The sequence below is a fragment of the Cicer arietinum genome, chromosome 7, assembly GCF_000331145.2.
Source record: "Cicer arietinum cultivar CDC Frontier isolate Library 1 chromosome 7, Cicar.CDCFrontier_v2.0, whole genome shotgun sequence".
NCBI lineage: Eukaryota > Viridiplantae > Streptophyta > Magnoliopsida > Fabales > Fabaceae > Cicer > Cicer arietinum.
This window is the reverse complement of record NC_021166.2, coordinates 3,998,972-4,020,411: the sequence shown is the minus strand read 5'-3', so window position 1 is coordinate 4,020,411 and position 21,440 is coordinate 3,998,972. Positions and strand designations below refer to the sequence as shown.

Genomic DNA, 21,440 nt, shown 5'->3' with positions numbered 1-21,440 from the left:
TCTGGTTGAAACTCAAGAACAAAGGTTTGGGTTTTTAGACCAGTGGTGGAGTGTAAGTTATGAATGCAGTTTAGCAGAGGTCAAATCATTCGATTAACATCCTACTTTAATCTATGGCCAAAATAATCGTTGATTAAATTGTACCCACATTAACGTTAAACTCCAAATTTTAATTTTAGATGTAACTCATTATTGTGGTTCACAATCTATTGTGTAGTTATAACTTATAGATCAAATTCAGTTAAATATTTTCTCACGATTCTTCTCCGATGTTGCAACTTGCAAGAAGTTCGAATCAAGCATTGCAATTCCGATCAACACAATGTGTCTAACAAATAATGTTGCAAAATAGAAAAGTACTCGCCGTTCCCGCAGTGGATGTAGTGGCCTCCTACGATTGAGTTGAGGATGACGCAGCAGGAAACATAGTATAAACATAAACATCAATTTAAATGCAATCTACTAGTTGACATATACTCTAATTATGTTTTAGATTATTATTAGTCCATTTGTCATGCTCATTGTGAACATGTAATAAAACCAAAAAGATAAAGACTACAGAGTGTCCAATTCTGAAAGAAGCACGTTATCACATAACACGCAACAACACAAAGGAGTAGAACACAACTAAACTTAAAACTGATGTCAAATTAGCCCCATCACCGTGTGAAGGAAAACTACAAGTAGCAAAATCAATAGGTGTCTTGTCCAAGGAGCATTGCTCTTTCCTTCTGATATCATGCCTCCACCACCTGAGCCTGAGATACAAAACAGAAAACATTAACTAAAATATTTTGATTCAAATTATTTAAAAAAAGAAAAAGAAAAAAAACTAGCAAAATCATTTTTTTTTATAACGAAACAAAAAATAATCAAAATAGGTATAGATAATTTAATTTAAAATATATATTTTTATAACCAATTTCATGTGAAATAACACCGTCTGATCAAAAGTTCAAAATAGAAACAAAGTTGCTTACCACATTCCCTTGTTGAATTATTGAAACTTGAGCAAAGACAAAGAAGGCCTTCAGTATCAGTATCAAACCCACAACTCCCGCCAGATTCTCTACAACTTTCACATCCAACATCTGGCACACTAAAAGAAAGTTTAATCCCATAAATCCAATCCAAAGGACCAACACCCTTCAACTTATCACTGTTAAACACACTAGTATAATGTGTACAGTCCAAAATATTCATACTCATAAACTTCAAAGTATTATAATTCGTGAAACAACACGGTGGAGAAGAAGAAGAAGAAGAAAAACTACTACTATTACTACTACTACTACTATTTGTCCACAAATTGAACACCCTAAAAGCATTACAACCACCATAAAGCTCTTCACACGTGTGACCTTCGAAGTTAAAACAGAGGTATTTGTAATGGTTGAGAACAGGGGAATCAACAGAACAATTTAAAAGAACGAAAACAGTGTCCTGCGACGGAGGGATAATAGCGGTTTGAATATCTGTCATGAGGAAATCGTGATGAGGTTGAAGAATGGAACATGTTGACATTGATGGGTCGTAGAGAACCATGTTTTTTTTGTTGTAGTCGATGGATTGGACTTTGTAAGAACCAGAAGGTGTTTGAAAGAATAGATCATTTGTTGTTGTGCAGTTGAACATGTTTCGGAATTGTGGGGCCCCACAACCGTCTTCTAAGGCGAAAGGGTAGTTTATGGGAATGATGCCGCATGAGGTTTTGCAGAGAGAGAGTGTGTGAATGGGAATGGGTTGAAGTTGTAAATAGAATGTTAGTATGAGAAGTTTAATGATGGTGAATGGTGGTAGAAGCTGCATGCTTCAAAACTTGAAATTTTTGGCAGAGAAACACAAACAAACTAAACTAGTGTAGAATGGATTTGTCCTTGAACATATCAAATGTGGAATGTCTGGCCTAACAGCACGGAGTTGAATGGATCTCAGATAAATTGTCACAGCATCTATTTTTTATATTAATTTAACTAATTCTTGTAAAATTAGTATACTTTTTATTTACAAACACATTTTTTGGACTATATTTCATACATCCAACATCAGTTGTCAGGGCTTAAAAATATTAAGATAGTCCAACTCAAAATATTGTTCATTAGTTGAGAACATTTACACATTAAAAAATCAAAATATTGGTGGTTGTTTAATTTAAATCTAAAAATTTTAAAAATAAATATTCTATTTTTATTTTTATAAATTAAAAACACCAAATTTAAATTTAGATAGAGATGTATGCAATAGCATATACTCAGTCCAACGGTAGGGAGCCGGATGCGCTATTAAGAATGGGGCAAGGTTAAAAGGTGAGTGACTTTGGGATGCTGATTTTACAGAAAAAGTGAAGTCTATAAAAATGGGCGTAAATTACTCGAGCATAGGTTTGAATAGCTTTTTGAACTTTGGAATGGCACAGGCTGGTGTGCTTGATGGGTGGGATCCACATGTTGAAAATTTGAAGAAAAGTGAATGGCTGTGATCGGTTATCGAAGTTTTATTGGAATGCGTTGCCGCTCGAAATATATGCACTGCAGAACCTCGTTCCGCTTGACAGGCTCAGTTCCACACCCTGTGACATTTTTTCATTCGGTTTCACACGAGTAAACCAAAAAGAACGGGGATATAGGATTTTTATTTTATTTAATATAAAAACTTCAATATAACTCACTTTCAAATTTAAATATCAATTGCGACCAAAGAAAACTAAATATCAATTTACTTTTCTATAAAAAATCAACTTACTGCATCTCTGACACACTAGTGAGAACCCGTTTTTGAAAATCAGACCTTGTAAAGGATTTCAGTTTTTCAAATAACAACCTTGCCTTAATATATATATTTTCTTAAATTAAAGATAGTTACCCATTGAAATGGCGAGTTTGTAATATGTGTTACAGTTCTAAATAAAAATAATAAAATAAAATAGACTAAATTATATTTTTGGTCCCTTAACTTAATTTCAGGTAACGTTTTAGTTCCTTATCTTTTTTTTCTTTTCGATTTAGTCCTTTATTCCTAATAATATCAAATAAAGTATGAAAATATAAGTTTATTTGAAGATTTGCGTTACAATATTAAAGAATATAATTAATTTTATGAGTCTTGATTGAATTTTTTTTTGAATTTTTGTTTAAAAAAAAATTTAAAATTTTAAAACATAAAATATCAAATTGTCATTTAAAATTAAAATAAAAGACTAAGTCGGAAAAAAAAATATAAAGAACTAAAACATTACTTGAAATTAAGTTAAGGGACGACAATGTCACTAAAAATAATATTTACAACTCTTAGAAAATAGTATGTTGATAACTTATTTTCGTGACTAACTCAAAAGAAACGGGGAGAGGCGTTGCTTCGTACTCATGGAAGAAAACAGATGAGGTTTTGATAATAATAAACCGTTTGGATTGTCTCTAAAGCAAAATTCAACATCAAGACCCAATTGTTGTTCAGATAGTGCACATTCTTACATTACACTTGAGAATAAGCTATTATCGGGATCATCTTAAGTGGAGAATTTTGAAACTTTTAAAAAGTCGAGAAAAAGTTATTTAAGGGTTTAGATTAAAAACTTGAAATCCGATAAAAACATGTGATATATTATTATTAAACGTAATACATTTTTCACTGAAACAACCACCATCAATGTAATTAATTTATTATTAAACCACCATCAATGTAATAATTAATTTATTATTAAATGTAATACATTTTTCGCTGAATTCCATTAATAATGATATATTATTTATTTATTTCATCGCCTATTTTGTTATCAACCAAAAATATTATTTAGTTGTGACAAGAAAATACGAGACAGAACAAAAGACTATTCTAAATTGTCATTTGAGATTTCTTTTTGTCCTCTATTGTTTGTATTAGGCTCTTTTCTAGGAAGCCTACGGATGTTAACAGATTAAGGTTCTAAGAATGTGGAGGGGGAGAAGAAAGCCACATAAACTATCTAAAAGAAATTGATTTATAGTAATGTGATCATATACAGTGCTTATATATACTACCGTATACATACAATAAGATAATGGTATCAACCACATAAGTAGTCCTACCAAACAAACTAATAGATTAATATGCCTAAAATATCTTATTAAAAAAATGGATTCTCTATATTTTTATATATATAGATGACATATCAATCAGAATGATGTTTTATAAATGTTAATGCCTATTTATTTGTATTTGTTTAAAGTCATGTTTGATTTACTCAATCTCTCATTTAATTTAATGATTGGATGTTTCCGATGTCTAACTACAGTGTAGTTGAAGTCGACTGCAATGGATCTTAATCTCTTATTTATTGTGCATTTGATATTCGTCCTCTTTGGTTTTTATTTATTTTTAGAGACAAGTGAGGAAAAATATAAAGTTTAAATGTGCAGCGAGTCTTTACAAAATAAATAAATAAAATTATTTAAGTTCGTGCAAATCAACTATTTTCGTTTTAGTCTCTAACAATGCCTCACACATTCAATATTTAACGGTTGAATAATTGATTGTTTAAGATTTAAATATACAATTAGTTTTTGTAAGATATAGGATATTTTATTTTAGTAATTGCAAAATAAAATAGAGATGAGATATTATAATTTTTATGGATACTTTTTTGAGAGATTAAAAATATTAGTTATTTGCAACAAAAATTCAAAATATGGATTAAAAATTAATTAAAAAAATAATGAACCAACTTAAAAGATCATTATTTTATAGAAATTAAAAACATATCTAACTCAATAACTATTGTATAATTACTCTATTATTTTAATTTTCTACGAGGTATTTTTTGAATGAGGTGGAATCAAATTATATCAAAATAAGTGTAGTAGGAGTTACCCTCATTAAATAGCATTATGTCGGATAACTTTTTTTAAAAATAAATTATTAAATTAAAAACTATTATCATATATCTATAATTTTGAATATTATTATACAATTTTTTTTATATCATAAAGATTTGTTAAGAACAACTTTAATAATGTATTTTAATATTATTATACAATTTTTTTTATGTCATAAAGATTTGTTAAGAACAACTTTAATAATGTAATTGTATATAACGTTAAATTTGTGATTTGTATTATATTAACTTTTAATGAAACGATTAATTTAAAAAAATATTTATCCGATACGATATTATTGTATAAATATAACTATTTGATTGTAATTTGATCTCCCTAATTTTTAATATGGCTAAATAATTAAACTACTTAATTTACGATATGCCAAAAAATTACTTTATTTTTTTTTTATACGAGAACAAACAGTAAATTACTTAATTTATTAGTTTATATTAAATTAACTTTCCAAAATAATAATATTATTTAAATTAATAAAATTGTCCTTAAGTACCAACAAAATGGTTGAAAGTCTTATTTCGGGTTCGAATCCGGTACCTCACAGTTATGTGAGTTAATTATAGTGTAATTTATTATTTTTTATAAGAAAAAAAATTAATGAAATTGATTCAAGTTTAATTTAGTTTAAAAAATAATCATATTAATAAAAAAATACATAATTTATTAATTCCAAATCTAATTTAGTTTAAAAAATTAGTTTACTTTAACTAAATCACTAATAATCTGGTTGGTTAGCATTAAAAAATATAATTAATCTGGTTTCATATATCAAACCAAGTATTTTTTTTCTTTCTTTTTCATTTTTCAATGCTACTCGTTGGTTCCACCCCAAAATTGTACCGTCAATAATTTATTTCACGAAAGTCTATGATGGAAACTCTTAGCCATCCGAAAATTAGCAAGCATCCTTCTTTGGTTTAAAATAACCCACTAAAATCCTTTTCGTTTTATTTGAATAAAGAATTTTTATATGTATTTCATTTTTTTTGTGTTTTTTTATTTCATCTATTGATGCGATATTTTTGTTTATAATTATTTTAATTTTCTATTTTATTGCATGTTTATATAATTTAAATTTAACACATTTAATAAATATGCAGTCTATTTGAAAATTTAACAAATATACTACATATTTAATAAATTTTCTATACTACATATTTAACAAATATATACTACATATTTAACATATTTTCTATTTTAATAATTTAAAATTAATATACTATATATTTAATAAATGATTTTGACGTAATCAAAACTACAATCTAAAAAATATGGATGCACATTCAAAATATTTTAATTTTATCATATAGATTTCATTATATTATAAATATTTTGTAATTTAATAATTTAATTAATAACAAATAAATAATTAAAATATATTATATAATTATATATCTAAAAAATATTTGTTATATTATTTAAAATTTGTGATATCGTAATTTTCAATTAATTTTTTTTTAGATTATTAATTTTTAAAATTATTAATTTTTAAAATAAAAGATTAGTGAATTAATAAAATAAAAGACTAAAACTAGCCAAAATAAAATGATTGTGTTCAAGAATCTTTCGAACTCCTCTTTCACGACTGTCATGAGACATCCACACAGGTCTCCTAATACAAGGGCATAATTGTAATGACGATAAATCGGTACTTCTTCCTTTCCCTTTCTGACGAGAAATTGGGTCCCACTTAACTTTTATTTCTCCTCCCTATTTCTTCTCAAGCCAAACAAGAGAAAGGATCTCTTTCTCTCTTTCCTGACTCTCTTTCTGCAAGTTATGCAATACCAAACACACACTGTAAGATTGAAAGAAGAAGAAAGATTTGAAATTTAAATGAGTTCGGGAGTGACATTATTGATATTAACAAATGGTTGAGGGACCCAACTACAATTTACGAAAGTAGAATTTGAAATGAGGCGGGGTCCTCTTCCATCACCACCATTGTTAGTAGATTTCGCTCTTCATTCAAATCCATTCAAATCTAACAACACCAAGAAGCTCTTATTATTATTATCAATAATAAAGTAATAATGAATCAGAATCATAGCTCTATTCGCATTAACAACAAAATATTGAAGGAAACAACAACACCATCATCCACTTCAACTACTACTACTCAAAATATGAATCGAAGGAACTCTCAAATCGAAGCAAATGAGAACGAATTTGAATCTCAAACTCCAATCAACTTTCCACCTCCACGAACACCTTTGAATTCCATACCCGATCCATCTCAGTATCATGAACCCGAACCTATACGACACCGTCGCTCTTCCTCCGATAGGTTCGGGAATGCTGCCTCGGTTCGGGTTGCTAAGCTACACTCCGAGCCTAATACACCGGCTAGAGTTTCTTCTTCCAGGGTTTCGCTTGGCGGAGGAAACAGCAGAGTGAGCTTAGGAAAAGGATTTCTGAAAGGAACCGAAATATCGACGGAAGTTCAGCATTTTGAACTAAATCACGATCCTTCGTTTTGGACGGATCATAATGTGCAGGTATGTTTTAGGATCGGTATTTGCTGTTTTTGTTCTACGTCTATCACAGTTTGTGTTTGTGTGATGTTAGGGTTTTGTGTTGTTGAGTTCAGGTGTTGATAAGGATTCGACCATTGAGTAGTATGGAGAAGCTTTCACAAGGAAGTGGAAGGTGTTTGAAACAGGAAACTGCACAGACTTTGGTTTGGCTTGGTCATCCTGAAACCAGATTCACATTTGATCATATTGGCTGTGAGACTTTATCACAGGTGCATTTCGAATTTGATACACTGTTAATGTAGCTCGCAAATCAATGGTTCTAAATTGCAGTTGCGGTTAACTGCAAAGCTTAATTTTGCATCAAAATGCTGTCGATACGGTGACAATTGCGGTTGCGATGCCACTGCTGAGAGACCTCTAAAATTTGTGTGGCCGTGATTATGGCTTAGAACCATGTGCAAATTTGTGATATGATGTTTTGGTTTTCAGAGTTGCTATTTTTAGCCTAATGGAAATAATGACTTCAATTCAATTGTTTTTAATTTTGAAATTTCAACGAGTGAAATTGGCATGTTGAAAAGATGTTAAAGTTCAAATGCTTAATTTAGTCGTGAACTGGTGTAGGAAAATTTGTTCAGAGTTGCAGGAGTGCCCATGGTGGAGAATTGTTTGTCTGGTTACAACAGCTGTATGTTTGCTTATGGTCAGGTATATCACTGTCTTGTTCTTTTGCTATGAGTTGTTGCTTATTCTTCTGCTTGTTGCTGAATTTGTGGCTGATTTTCTGCAGACGGGCAGTGGAAAAACATATACCATGATGGGTGAGATTGAAGAAACACAAGGATGCCTTGATGAAGATAGCGGGATAACACCGAGAGTTTTTGACTATTTATTTACGAGAATTAAAGTGGTGTGCTACTTATGATAATGTTTCCATGTTAATAGACTGTTTTCATTAAGTTTTATTTAATGCGGTTTTCAAGTCACATTATTGTTATCTTTGTTTACTATGTAGGAAGAAGAGAGCCGGAAGGATTGTAAACTGAAATACACTTGCAAATGTTCCTTTTTGGAGATATACAATGAGCAGATAACTGATCTTCTAGAACCTTCAGCAACAAATCTGCAAGTAATCTACAGTTCCATGTATCAATTTGATTGATTGAAATTGTTGTTAATGCTCTGCGTAACAAATTTTAAAAATCAATATTCTCCCTGTAGCTCAGAGAAGATATGAAGAAGGGGGTATATGTCGATAACCTTACTGAACATTGTGTGGTCACCGTCAATGATGTTCTGAGGCTTTTGGTACAGGTGGGGTTCTGTGGTCAAATATATTTGCAATTTGAACTTACCTTTATATTTTATACACCGGTGCTTGAAGTTTGATGATGTTATTCTCCTACAAAATATCACAGGGCACTGCAAATAGAAAGGTGGCTGCAACTCATATGAACTGCGAGAGCAGTCGGTCTCACAGCGTTTTCACTTGCATTATTGAAAGTCAATGGGAGAAAGATTCTATGACTCACTTTAGGTTTGCAAGGTTAAATTTGGTAGATCTGGCTGGTTCTGAAAGGTAACTACAAAATTTTATGATCAGAATCTCTATATATTGTTTTCTATTTCTTTTTCGAATCCTCAATTAACTTGCACATTCATCTAGGCAGAAAAGCTCAGGAGCCGACAGTGAACGTTTGAAAGAAGCTGCAAATATAAATAAATCCTTATCAACTCTTGGGTAGCTAACTATCAAGAACTCGTTTCTTGATTTACTTTCGCTCTATATATTACGATTGAATGTTAATATACATGAATTGAACAGTGGTGATGATCAAATGGGTGACTTTCTATTATTTTGTTTTTCCATTTGATTAGCTTGGTCATCATGACTTTGGTCGACTTAGCGCACGGGAAGCCTAGGCATGTTCCCTATAGAGATTCAAGGCTCACATTTCTTCTTCAGGTTAGATACACGAAGTTCTATAAAATGGGATGAATGTTACTCACTTTTGCTAGTCCATTATTTGTTGTAGTAAGATGACTGTATTTCTCAAAACTTTATATGCAGGATTCTTTAGGTGGAAACTCAAAAACAATGATAATTGCAAATGTCAGCCCATCTATTTGGTTTGTATAATTTGTTGCTTGAAATATAAATTGGTCTTAGCCATTTTTTCTTTCTTCTATCATTAATATTGATTTTTCTTCTCAAGCAGCTCTGCTAACGAAACACTAAGCACTCTCAAGTTTGCCCAGCGAGCCAAGCTCATTCAAAACAATGTACTAGCCTATATAAATGCACGCATACCTTTTTTTGGTGGGGGATGGATTGTGAATTAATTACATACTACAATGCATGCTACATAATGCTATTTTTTTTTTAAAATTGACATAAGGTATGATTTAATTGATTTTCCCTTACTCTTAAAAGGCAAAAGTGAATGAAGATGCATCTGGTGACATAAGTGCACTGCAGTGGCAAATCCAACAGTTGAAGGTATTGGATCAAGAGTTTCAAAATTTTGGTTGTTTTCCACAATATTATACTATATCATAGTGCTAACTTAATTGGGGCATATACTGAACTGGAGCAGGGTCAACTATCCTTTATGATGAAGAATAATTTTTTTCCAACTCCGGTGTCAAATTTGGAGCCAAATTCTGATAGCTGTAGGTTGAGAGAAGTGTCAGAAGATCACGCCTCTGTGGGAGAAAAAGTGACAACAGGTCACAAGCTACTTACTCCAAACAAAGAGGTACGCTATATGTCAATAATGGTGAGGGTGTTGTATTATGGATTGTGCAAGATTATCATGGAACGTTATCTAATATTAGATTGTATAAGATTGTCTAGGGATTTTATCCAATAATAATGATCACCACAATAAGTCTAAGTCTCATAGATAGTTAGAGCTGTTATATCTGGCAGATCAAATGCTTGAAAGCTGCGTTGGTTGGAGCCTTGAGGAGAGAAAAAATGGCCGAGACTACAATCCAGGATTTAAATGTTGAAATTGAACGCACAAAATGCTTGGTATGTGTTGTTTCGACATAAAAATATCAGTTTTCCGAGCTTCACAATTTTAAGCCTTGTAGTAATTTTTGTACTAGACGCTTACACATAACCATTTTTCAGGTTGGTCATGTGAATAAGCTACAATGTTTTCAATGTCTTGTGCTAAAAATACTTATATTGTATTCTCTGTAGGCTCAACAAAAGGAAGAAGATGCTCAACATACTTCAATTATGCTGAGGCTTTGTGACGAGAAAATTAAACAACTTGAATTATTGGTAGATGGTCAACTGTCAACTGAGAAGTACCTCATGGAGGAAAATAGGGCCTTACATGAGGAGCTTCAGTTGCTTAAAATGAAGATTGATAAACATTCAGAATCATCCAGACTTGCTTTAGAGAATGATAGACTTTTGCAACAACTACAAATGTAAGTTGTATTGTCGGTTAATATTCTTAAATTCTAATAAATTATTGGACGCCAATGACTCATTTTGCTTCAGTGCTTACTACCACCAGATTCCAAAACTTCTATGAGCATGGAGAGCGGGAAAAATTGCTGACCGAAATTTCTGAACTGCGTGATCAGGTTTTCTACTATTCCGATAGATGAAACTAAAATTTCATGTAGTTGAGTGTGATTATGGATGTTTTCTCATTTGTTTTTCATGTGAAGCTCCTCGGCCATCTCCAAGAAAAAATTACAGTCTCCATGAAAAATGAAAATCAGGTAATTTTCTTTCACTACTTGTATAGAATTAGCTATGCTAACCGAGGTTTCCTATTTTCACTTGTTATGCTCTCTGATATTTCAGGACATTGATGCCACCCAAGTGTTAGAAGATTGCCAAAATATGAATTCTAAATTGCTTAGGTAGACAGTTGGCTTATATCTTTATCATTAAGAATCATTATTATTAATAATATTATAGTTAATGTGAAACCTGATATTCCATTTTTTATTGGGCCTCTATCTATGATAAATTCTTAACAATTCAATAATTAATTATTTAATATTGTAGAACAAAACTTCTAATCCTGCGCTACACCTTTGATGCTGATTTACCGACACTGTATTTAATTTAAGGGTTATTATTGTTAGATAAGTCTGTGCAGTAGAACAATGCATTTATTTTATTGTGAATCGAACAACTTGACATGTGACTGTTTGGAAATTTAAAATCCAATTTTGTTTCTTTATATTCTTTTTCCATATCAAGATTATGGGATTATGGGTTGCAGTGATATAACGATACTATTGTATTGCACTACCAAGAACTATATTGCAGTAGCCCACTGACAGATTTCCTAATTTCTTTTTCTTGGGAGTTTGTTGCAGAGATGTAGCTAAATTACAAACAGAACTTGGAAAGTATTTGAACTACAATCAAGTTAAGTCTAATTCGGTAAGGATTTCTTATGAAATACTGCAATCTCGTGAACACATTGTTGAAGCTTTGTTCTGTCATGTTTAATCACTTTTTTTCCGCATAGGTTCTACATTCTTCAGTTGAGCATCCTGATGAATTTCTGACAACAGATAAATGTTCCTTGGTAAGTAAAGATACCAACTAATTTCTAGCTCATCACTTACTTGACCTGTTTTGCATATATGGTAGTGCATTTTAGGAAAATGGATTTGTTTGCATATTATGTTTGTTTTGATCTGTTTTGTACTGGATTATCAGTATGGCCAAAAGCTATCTCTATTTCACGTTTTCTTCTCAAGAAATTAAAGTTGGGAAGCAAAGAAAACAAAGTTTGTTGAAGATGTATACAAATACAATTAGATATATTCACCTCCTGAACAATTTATGGATCTGTATTAAAAAAAAAAAAAATTAATGGATTAATATGTACTCATGCTAATCATTTTAAGGAAAAGAAATTACATTTGTGTGCTTCCTTGTTTTATAGTAAGGTTTACAATAGTCAGTTAAATTTTACAGGTTGAGACAATATCTGTGGGAAGTGATTCGGGAGATGAGATGCCATCCTCTACATGGGAAGCTAATGCTTTAGCAAATATAATTGAAGGTAATACTTTGAGTGACTTAGCAATGTGTCCTAAAGATAACGAATATATGAAGAACAAAGTGTTAGAGGCCAAATTGGAAAAAATGAGCAAGGATCTTGAAGAAGTAAGGTTACTTAACGACAAATATCAAGAGAAATGTGCCTTACAGTTATCTCAAAAACAGCAAACGGAAAGAGTCTGTCAAGATGTAGAGCTGGAGACAACCAACACAATTCTTCATTTGCAGGAAGAGGTTGCCGGCCTTCAATCAGAATTAGAAGGGAAGTTATGCTCCATTGCTCAAGAAAATACAGACTTAAGAAATGTGGTTGCAGCAAAAGAAGAGGAAATGAGGTCACTTTGTTTGAATTGGGAAAATGCAATCTTGGAACTGACAACGTTCCTTCTTGAAGGTTCTAGATCTCTCAAAGATGCTTGTGGCCAAGTACAAAACATCTCTTCTTCATTTCCAAAGGTCAATGCTTGGATTAGCGAACATGTTGGCATGGCTGTCAAAAAGTATATTGAGAAGGAGGAAACAATTCATCAACTACATAGTAGTTTGGAAGATGCACGGAAGTTGATATTGGACATGGAGTTGAAAATATGTTCCTTAAGGGAAGCAACTGTAACCTTAAGTGCATTAGAACATCTAGACAATGAAAATGGCATTGAAGAGGCAATTCAGTTAAGAGTTTTGTTAAATGAGAAGACCAATATGATAAGAACTTTGGAAAAAGAAATAAAATATAAAAACGATCAACTTTGTAAAGCAGATAAACAAGTCAATGTTGCATTCCTTGTAGCAAAATGGCTTTCCGATACTTCTAATGCAGCTCAAATAAATAATGATGCTGAAGACATTTCCATCCCTGATCTAGAAAGGCAAGGGAGATTGGGAAGTTGTAATACTTCTGAGAATCTAGATGTTGGATGTAATTTGTTACTAAATGATCTTATGGATCAAGTTGAGTTGACAAACCTAGCAGTGTTGGAGATGGAGAATGTTTTGAAAGCCATTTTCGTAGATACAGAAATGCAGACAGCAGGTTTCCAAACTGGTGTCTTTGATCTTTTTTCCGTTTACAAGGATTTGTTTCAAGACATAGTCAAAGAAACAAAGGATATGAGGAAAGAAATAAGGGATTTAAAGATGCATCATATAAATCCTAAGGGTTATACAGTTGACTCACGGACATTAAATACAAACAATTGTCAGGTGTTTGCTGACCAGCATCACAGCCTGTTTCAGTTAAAAGAGCAACTTATTGTGATGAATAAAAGTTTGAATATCATAGAGAATTGTGTTAGCCAAGAAGTAGACGTGTCAAGATTTCAATTGGTGGATGAGGATTTCATAGATGCTGATGAATTGAGCACTGACAGTTCTTCAGTCTCTGATATATCAACTGAAACTGAGAGTGTTGCTTCTGGAAGCAAGTCAGGTGAATTCACAAATAATTACGACTTTGAGTTAACTCGAGAAATAACTGAAGAGAAGGTGCACCTAAATCCCGAAAGCAACACTATAACTCAATCAGATGATGCTTGCAATTCGTCAAATACAGGAAAGTTCATGAAAAAACCAATCTATAATGAAGCTGGAATTTCCTGTCTGAGGAGAGAATTAAATGCCACTTATGATGGCTTCCAAAAACTCTATATTTGTTTGTCCCCACTGCTCAAAGAATTGGATGATGGATCCTGTTCTTACCAGAAAGGTATAATTATATTACTACTACTTGGTATCATTTTATTACTACTACTTCCATGTTTCCATCCATTAAACAATATTTTTTGAAATGCCACATTTGTTTGTATTTAGTCATGTGAAATGTAATAGAAAAGTCTAAATCATGTAATGATGAATGGCAGAACTGGAAAAGGTGGCTCCATCTTCAAGGTTGAGGATGCAGAAAGATGAAGCAGACTATGAGAGCGACACAGAGGTATGTACAATCATCAAAGTTTTTACTGGACATGAATACAATCACGATTGTTTCTTATGTGCTTTAGTTCTATACCTATGATTCAGGTGTGCAATTATATGGATATTAAGCCCGGTGACCGCTTTTTAACCAAATTTATGGAAGCTCATGCAACAGTAAAGGAAGCAGATTTTACACTACATGCTTTGACAAAGGCATTTGAAGATTCAAAACAGTTGACTGCTATGTGGAAGCAGGCTGGTGAAAACTTGATGATTGAGAGAGAAAACCTAGCTGACGAGATTCAAAAGCTCAAATCTTCAACACACCATAAAGAGGAAGAGAATCGATTACTGAAGGACCACATCAATTTCAGCTTGATAGAGATGACAAGTTCATTTTCCATGCTAGAAGAGTGTTTTTTGCAAATGCAAATTGACGTGGAGAAGAAATTCATGACAATATATTCTGATGTTCTTCAAATGGGGCAGGAGATACAATACTTTATGAACAGTCTAAAGTCATCAGTAGAAGATATTTTCTCTCAGATTGTGGATGGAGGTTTTGTATCTTTTACTCTGTACAGTTGCTGTTTAACAGAGCTTGTCAGCAAATTTACTGGCTTTAGTGTAAACCATGAGTTGCAATCAGCAAAGCAAGGGGAATTTTGTAATTTGCCAAAAAGTTGCTCAAGTATTCCAGAACCTGTCCCGAGTACAGTTTATGAAGGTGTTGGGAAAATAGATCACCATCTGTTAATCCAAAATGTGCAAGAGGAACCAGATTTGCCCAATGTTAGAGTATTATACGAAAATATGGATCTTAAAAAGGAGTTAGAGAGGAAACAAGAGTTATTAGAGGGTTTATTTTTTGACTTTAGGCTGTTGCAGGAATCAGCTTCTAACAGTAAGGAAATTAAGGATCAGACCGAGAAGTTAATATTTTCTCTAAGCCAAGCTCGACATGAGCTAGAGATTAAAACAAATCAGCTTGATGATATGCTAGTTCAAAACAGAAAACTTGAAGCTTCTCTTGCTGACACTGAAAAGGCCTTAACTATATCAAATTATGAGCTTGGACTTGCTAAAGAATCAATTGAGAAATTTTCTGATCAAAATGAGGAGTTAAGGGAACTTTTAAAAGAATTATATGGCAACAAAGTTGAAGCTGAAGAGCAATTGGATGAGCATAAAGAGGTGATTAAAGGTTTGGAAAAAGAAATTGACAATTTGACAGCTTCAGTGGAAAACCAATCACTTTCCTTGTTTGAAAGCATCGAGAATGAACTAAATCAGGTGATGATGGAGAGAGATGAACTCCACGAAAAAGTTCATGTCTTGAATGACAAGCTTGATATGGCTTATTCCTTGGTTGATGAAAAGGAAGCTATTGCCGTGGAAGCTCGTCAGGTATCTATATGCTGATTATTATGATTCTTTAGTTTCTAATTGTTATTGTTGTTGGAACCTTCTTTTATGGAACTGAAACTTAATTTGTAGGAGTCAGAGTCTAGCAAGTTCTATGCGGAACAAAAGGAAGAGGAAGTCAAGATTTTGGAACATTCTGTTGAGGAGCTCGAATCTACCATAAATGTTTTAGAGAAAAAGGTTAGTTGAAGTTGGGAACTATTATTGGTAATGTTCAGTGTCAGTACCATGCATGCTTTTTGTTTGAAATGGCTCAGAAGGTTAAGTTAACCCATCTTTGACGTATTTGCATTTTTACTGAATACTGACTATATTGCAATGCTCTTAGGTGTATGACATGGATGAGGAAGTGGGAAGACATCGTTCAATTAGTGATTCACTGAAAGTGGAACTCCAAGCTTTGACAGAGAGGTTATTGTTAGTTGAGAGTTTACCCCAAAACTCAAATTCAGAAAGCATGAGTGTTCAAACTGGAGACAAGATATATAGGTTGGAGCCGGTATCCTTACCTTGATTTGTGTTATAGTTTAACCTTGACCAATTGCAATTGTTTACATCAAAATAATTTAAATCGGATGAAAACTTGATAAGTAAAATGATGTAGAGATTCAAAATTAGATTTAATGCAAATAAAATTAGTTTGTCAAAACTATTTTATATTTATTATTGATTTCTATTTTCTAATTTAATCCACGTAACAGACCCTATTTATTTGGGAAAGGGCTTTCTACTTTTGTTATTGTAATTTATTTGTGATTTGATTTCTCCATTGTCCATCATATAAAAACCCCGATGCAGGCAACTACCCAGTAAAGTACTGGAACTTCACGAGGCACTGAAGCTTCTTGAAAAGGAAAATGCAGAGAAAGATCAGGAGGTTTTCTTCTCGACTTCCTTGAAATTCCTTTAAAAATTAATCAACTAGTTTGATACTTAATATTTTTTTCTGGATGTCTAATATTTTGTATATATTTTGGAAGATTAAAAAGTGCAAAGAGTACATCTCTGAAATTGTATTGCATGCTGAAGCCCAAGCATCGCAGTACCAACAGAAGGTACATAAGTTCAGGTTTTATTTGAAAAACCATAAAATCTGTATCATGTTATTCTTACGTTCCCATTCCTATTGCTTCCCTATTTTTCTTGTTAGTACAAGTGCCTGGAGTCAATGTTCCGTGAAGTGAAAACAGATGTGTCATATTCAACATCCATGGTACCAACATCAGAGAAAATGGAGAAAACCTCAACAAGGGCTAGAGGTTCTAGCTCACCATTCAGATGCATTTCAAATCTTGTTCAGCAGATGAATCAGGAGAAAGATCAAGAACTGGCAGTGGCAAGGTGCCGTGTGGAAGAACTAGAAGCTCTCTCAGCTAGTCGACAAAAGGAGGTCTTTTTTTACATCTGGCTTACAGTATTTACCCTTTTTTTATTTGGTTAGAAAGTAACATGATTTTCCTAAGAAACTTTGTGAAATTATGGTGGCAGCTCATGCTCAAAGAGAGGATTTAGCTAATTTAGGTGTAGGCTGGGGTTAGAATTTAATGTCAGAATAACAGAACTACTTTTCATATAGATTCTATCTATAATAGTGCTGAGAATAATCATCATCACAATAATTACGTAAACACATAATGGACTAAATTTATATTGGATCAGGTATGCATGCTACGAACAAGGCTGGCTGCTACTGAAAGCATGACTCATGATGTCATTCGAGACCTTCTTGGTGTCAAATTGGACATTACCAACTATGCAGTAAGTTTCAGATTTATTTTTTGGAGTTTTGAAATTTTCATGGTTGCAATTTCTCATTGCCTTGCATTTTTGCTTCTGGTATATTTCAGAATTTGATAGACCAAAACCAAATCGTGAAACTAGTAGAGGAAGCTCATCATCAGAGAGAAGAGATATTTTTAAAGGTTCTCTACCCTAAAATTATTGTGTGCTGTAAATTTTATTGCGTGTTTATCTTTAATTTCTATTTCTTTTTCATTAGGAAAAAGAGAATCTCGACCTTAGACTACATATTAATGATCTCATTGAAGAAAGAGAGAGGTTAGTAATTAGTATGCTTCGAAACCATGTCTAACTGATGTGATATCCATGCTTCATTATACTTCCTAATCAATTTTCTTAATTTGGAATAGCTCATGATTTAAAAGTTTCTTCAACATATTTTAACTTTTCCCATTACCCCATGTGTCTGGGAATGATGTTGAACACATGATATTTCATACTTGATTCAAGTTCATTTTAAACTGGTTGAGTGATCTTAAAAGATATATAGTCCTTTTTTTTACCATAAGCGTAGCTTGGAGCTCTGAAATTATAACGACATAATAGCCTGAAATTGCACTCAATTTTCATTTCTATTATTCTCACTGTATTTAATTTGTGCCTCAGCTGCATATCGGAACTGAAAATTAAAGAGGCAGATATGCTTGCAACTCAGATAGCAGTACAACAACTCCAAGAGCGAGATCAGATGCTTTCAGCACAAAATGAAATGTTGAAGGTAGGGCACATTGCAGAACACATCATTCTGATCCGATTTACCACATAAAAATTCAAAAAAAACAGTTTATGGTTTTTTCTGTCAATTGTTGTAGATGGAGAAGACCAATCTCATGAGGAAGGTTGCAGAATTGGATGACATGGTGAAAACAGTACTTGGGACACGAAATTATCAACACGTCCCACAGTCGTCAAAGACTAAGGTCTACTTACCTTTTCTATTTTTGGGGGATCACTTTATCATTTTACATTGCAACTTTCATTCTTAGTGATGGGTATTTTATTTTTTGGATTACAGGATAAGGGTCCTCAAAATGTGGGGAACGTCAGATTTACCAAGAGGTTGTCACAATACGAACGACTTTCTTCTTCTCGTGTTAATGAAGACCTTACACAGCGCCGCAAATCTTCTGGTAATAATTTGCACGGCTAAACAACCACGTTTTTTGGTGCCTGGTCCAACATGTTTTCATGTAAAATGTACAGATACCCTCTCACTGTACAATTGATACCTCATTGTAAGACCTTTGCAAGTTCAAAAAATGTACCCAAATAAAGTCTCATGTAACATTTAGTGTGGTGTTTTTGGGTATAGTTGTCCAATCTATCATCTCTCTTCGGATCAGTTATTGTACAATAGGAGCTTGGCTATGAAGCTTTCTGCCAAGGAAAAGGGCAAACACTATTCAGTCTGATTCAGTTGTACCATTTGACCAATATAAATAAACAGTTGTACCATTTGAAAAATATATTAAATAAGGTTTATTTAATATGCACTTATCATATAAAAATTTATATATAATAACTTTCACATCAAAAGAGAAATGTAGATAAACTTTTGTACACAAAATAAAAAGAAATGTAGATAAACTATTGACAAACTTTTAACTATTCTATAAACTAGATTAAGTCAAATTAATTTTGTGATTATTTACAGTTGAGTTCACAGTAATTTTATTTATATCCGATTTATATTTGAGCAAGTATTTGAAATTTAGTATAAACATTTTAACTCATCACGAATTATTTTTTATTACTTTTAGTAAAATTGAAATTTGGAGAAAAAATAATTGTTTAATAATAAAATTAAATTTAACCATGAAAAATATTATTATTGATAAATATTATTAACATATAATTTATTTTTATCAACAAGTATGGACAAAAATATTTAAGTGATAATGTAAGTAACCTGAACATGGACTAATTCGTACAATCCCTCACAAATCAATCCATTTGTTTGATTATTTTATAAATATTTTAATGTGTTTTATGATAATTAAATAAATTCTTTAATCAACACACTTCTTTTAAATTCCAATCGATAAAAAGTTTGTTATAAAGTGTGTAGCACTAAAAATAAAATCCAGAGTTCAGAAAATCATAAACTGCATCTTTCATGCATCAATTAATTGTCACACTTTTAGCCATAAAATGTGGCACACTCAAGGTCAAATGATCGATTGTTGTCATTTACACTACTTTGTTATTTTTTCTTCTTTCCAACACTGAGCTTGTGTTTGGATCATCTGCTATATAATTTCTTCAAATAATATTTTCTAATTTTGACATCCATATATTCCAAAATATAGATGTTCAGAACTATTAAATTATATTTTTGAATAATATTATCCATCGTCATTATAATTTAAAATAATTTGTAAGCATAAAGCCACGATGAACCACAAGTTTGTGTCACAGAAGAAGGCATGTGATACTTTTGCAGGTTGGTATTAGTTTTGATCCTATAATACAACACAGTTTGAAGCATCGAATATCCATAAGCGAGAAACCAATCCACTTTTAACAAATATAGCAGATAACTATTTTTACAAGGTTTGTGTATTGCACGTCAAAAAAAGGTTCATATATATATATAATAAAACCTTTTGCTTTAGTCATGCAAAAAGCAGGGAATATATACCACTTCCTCGAACGAATTACAATTTTCTTCATGGAAAAGATATAGGAAAATATAAAACCACCTCTACCTTTATAAATAACAACAACAAAAAATTAAACATATACTCGACAATACTTGTGAACCTATATACCATACATTTACTTCTAGCCATGGATACCCAAGATGGTTTGTTACCCTCTCTCCTTATTGACTAGCATCTTTAGAAAAGTCTATTTTCATATGTTTCATTATGTTTTCTTGGCTTGCATGCATGCGACATAAAATGTATTTTTTTGACATATTAAATTTTTCTGCAGCTACTACCATATGAGTTGTATTTACTAAAGTGAATCATTATTCCCACATTTTCTTGAATAACAAAACCGATATAATTTAAATGTGGTTTTTATGGGAAGGGGGGATTATTTTATTAAAGAAAAAGGGGGGGAAGGGGGATGTTGATAAATAGAAAAGGAAAATATTAATTTAAAAATTTCTTAAGAGAATTTAACATATGGCAACCATATATCTCTACATTAGAAGCTTATTCTATGTGATTTTCTTATAAAAGTAAAATATTGCAGGCATCTCTAGATCTACAGTAGAAGCTTCACCAGCCCATTACATAATGAAAATACAATCATTTTCACTCCTCACTAATAACTCTATTGAGAGATATGAATCAGGGAAATTTGAAGCTGGAGGCCACAAATGGTATACATTTATAATATGTTCCTGTTGAAAATAATATAAATGATTTAGCTAACTATAACTTTAGCTAAGATATACTAATTCATGACCTCGTGAATGATAATTTTGGTCTCACAGGAAGTTAGTTCTGTACCCAAGTGGAAACAAGAACAAGAATGTAAAGGACCATATTTCACTATATTTGGCATTGGAAGAATCAAGCTCACTTCACCCTGGTTGGGAAATCTATGTTAATTTTAAATTGTTTTTGTTTGATCAGAACAATGACAATTACCTAGTTGTCCAAGGTATTTTACCTTTTTCTGGTATATTCAACTTCACAATTACTTTCCCATGAAAAAGAAAATAGATTTTGTGCTGCTTATACAGTTTAGTGTTTGACATGCAAAACAAGGGTCTCTTACCATTTTTCGACTACTGCATTTCATAGATGCTGTGAAAAAGGAAAGAAGATTTCACAGAATGAAGGTCGAATGGGGATTCGATCAATTTATTCCTCTCAAGGACTTCAATCATCAGGGCTCTAAAGGTTATCTAGTGGATGATATATGTGTGTTTGGAGTAGAAGTCTTTGT

General features: G+C 32.1%; 3 protein-coding genes across 5 annotated transcripts in view; 2 read left to right on the top strand and 1 right to left on the bottom strand.

The window, feature by feature from the left end:
- Window positions 1-472: 472 nt before the first annotated feature.
- On the bottom strand, window positions 473-2,068 carry LOC101514508 (uncharacterized). The gene is given in 3 exon segments (XM_004508038.4): window positions 473-758; window positions 981-1,145; window positions 1,147-2,068. Coding segments are annotated over 3 exon segments (849 nt in total). The 5' UTR covers window positions 1,810-2,068; the 3' UTR covers window positions 473-737.
- Window positions 2,069-6,659: 4,591 nt separating this feature from the next.
- On the top strand, window positions 6,660-19,021 carry LOC101514188 (kinesin-like protein KIN-12C). 3 transcript variants are annotated; one of them, XM_027336661.2, is made up of 34 exons: window positions 6,670-7,366; window positions 7,459-7,614; window positions 7,970-8,053; window positions 8,136-8,255; window positions 8,361-8,474; window positions 8,567-8,659; window positions 8,764-8,924; window positions 9,012-9,086; window positions 9,224-9,311; window positions 9,417-9,475; window positions 9,565-9,628; window positions 9,780-9,845; window positions 9,943-10,104; window positions 10,260-10,382; window positions 10,557-10,792; window positions 10,882-10,951; window positions 11,039-11,092; window positions 11,178-11,236; window positions 11,702-11,768; window positions 11,857-11,916; window positions 12,312-14,100; window positions 14,255-14,328; window positions 14,415-15,716; window positions 15,807-15,914; window positions 16,063-16,223; window positions 16,533-16,611; window positions 16,715-16,789; window positions 16,885-17,124; window positions 17,394-17,492; window positions 17,582-17,656; window positions 17,734-17,792; window positions 18,141-18,252; window positions 18,347-18,454; window positions 18,550-19,021. In XM_027336661.2, the coding sequence occupies exons 1-34, from the start codon at window positions 6,902-6,904 to the stop codon at window positions 18,682-18,684; spliced, it is 6,792 nt and encodes a 2,263-aa protein (XP_027192462.1). In that variant the 5' UTR covers window positions 6,670-6,901; the 3' UTR covers window positions 18,685-19,021. The 3 variants fall into 3 exon arrangements, 2 of the variants coding, with proteins under 2 accessions (XP_027192462.1, XP_027192463.1); XM_027336662.2 differs by having other exon boundaries at window positions 6,671-7,366; window positions 10,278-10,382; XR_003474195.2 differs by lacking the exons at window positions 17,734-17,792; window positions 18,550-19,021 and having other exon boundaries at window positions 6,660-7,366.
- A 1,163-nt stretch (window positions 19,022-20,184) lies between these two features.
- Window positions 20,185-21,440, top strand: part of LOC101513533 (uncharacterized) — a 2,946-nt gene continuing 1,690 nt past the window's right edge. Inside the window, exons 1-4 of the mRNA XM_073370657.1 lie at window positions 20,185-20,340; window positions 20,739-20,868; window positions 20,983-21,152; window positions 21,296-21,440. Coding sequence (XP_073226758.1) covers window positions 20,325-20,340; window positions 20,739-20,868; window positions 20,983-21,152; window positions 21,296-21,440 — 461 coding nt within the window. The 5' untranslated portion in view covers window positions 20,185-20,324. The remainder of the gene's footprint in view (window positions 20,341-20,738; window positions 20,869-20,982; window positions 21,153-21,295) is intronic.

What these genes read in the sequence shown, in the direction of transcription:
- LOC101514188 (XM_027336661.2), top strand. Translation starts at nt 6,902, where the DNA reads ATGAATCAGAATCATAGCTCTATTCGCATTAACAACAAAATATTGAAG. An exon ending in GCTGTGAGACTTTATCACAG is followed by an intron (nt 7,615 to 7,969) that starts GTGCATTTCGAA and finishes GAACTGGTGTAG; the next exon opens with GAAAATTTGTTCAGAGTTGC. An exon ending in ATGCAGAGAAAGATCAGGAG is followed by an intron (nt 16,612 to 16,714) that starts GTTTTCTTCTCG and finishes ATATTTTGGAAG; the next exon opens with ATTAAAAAGTGCAAAGAGTA.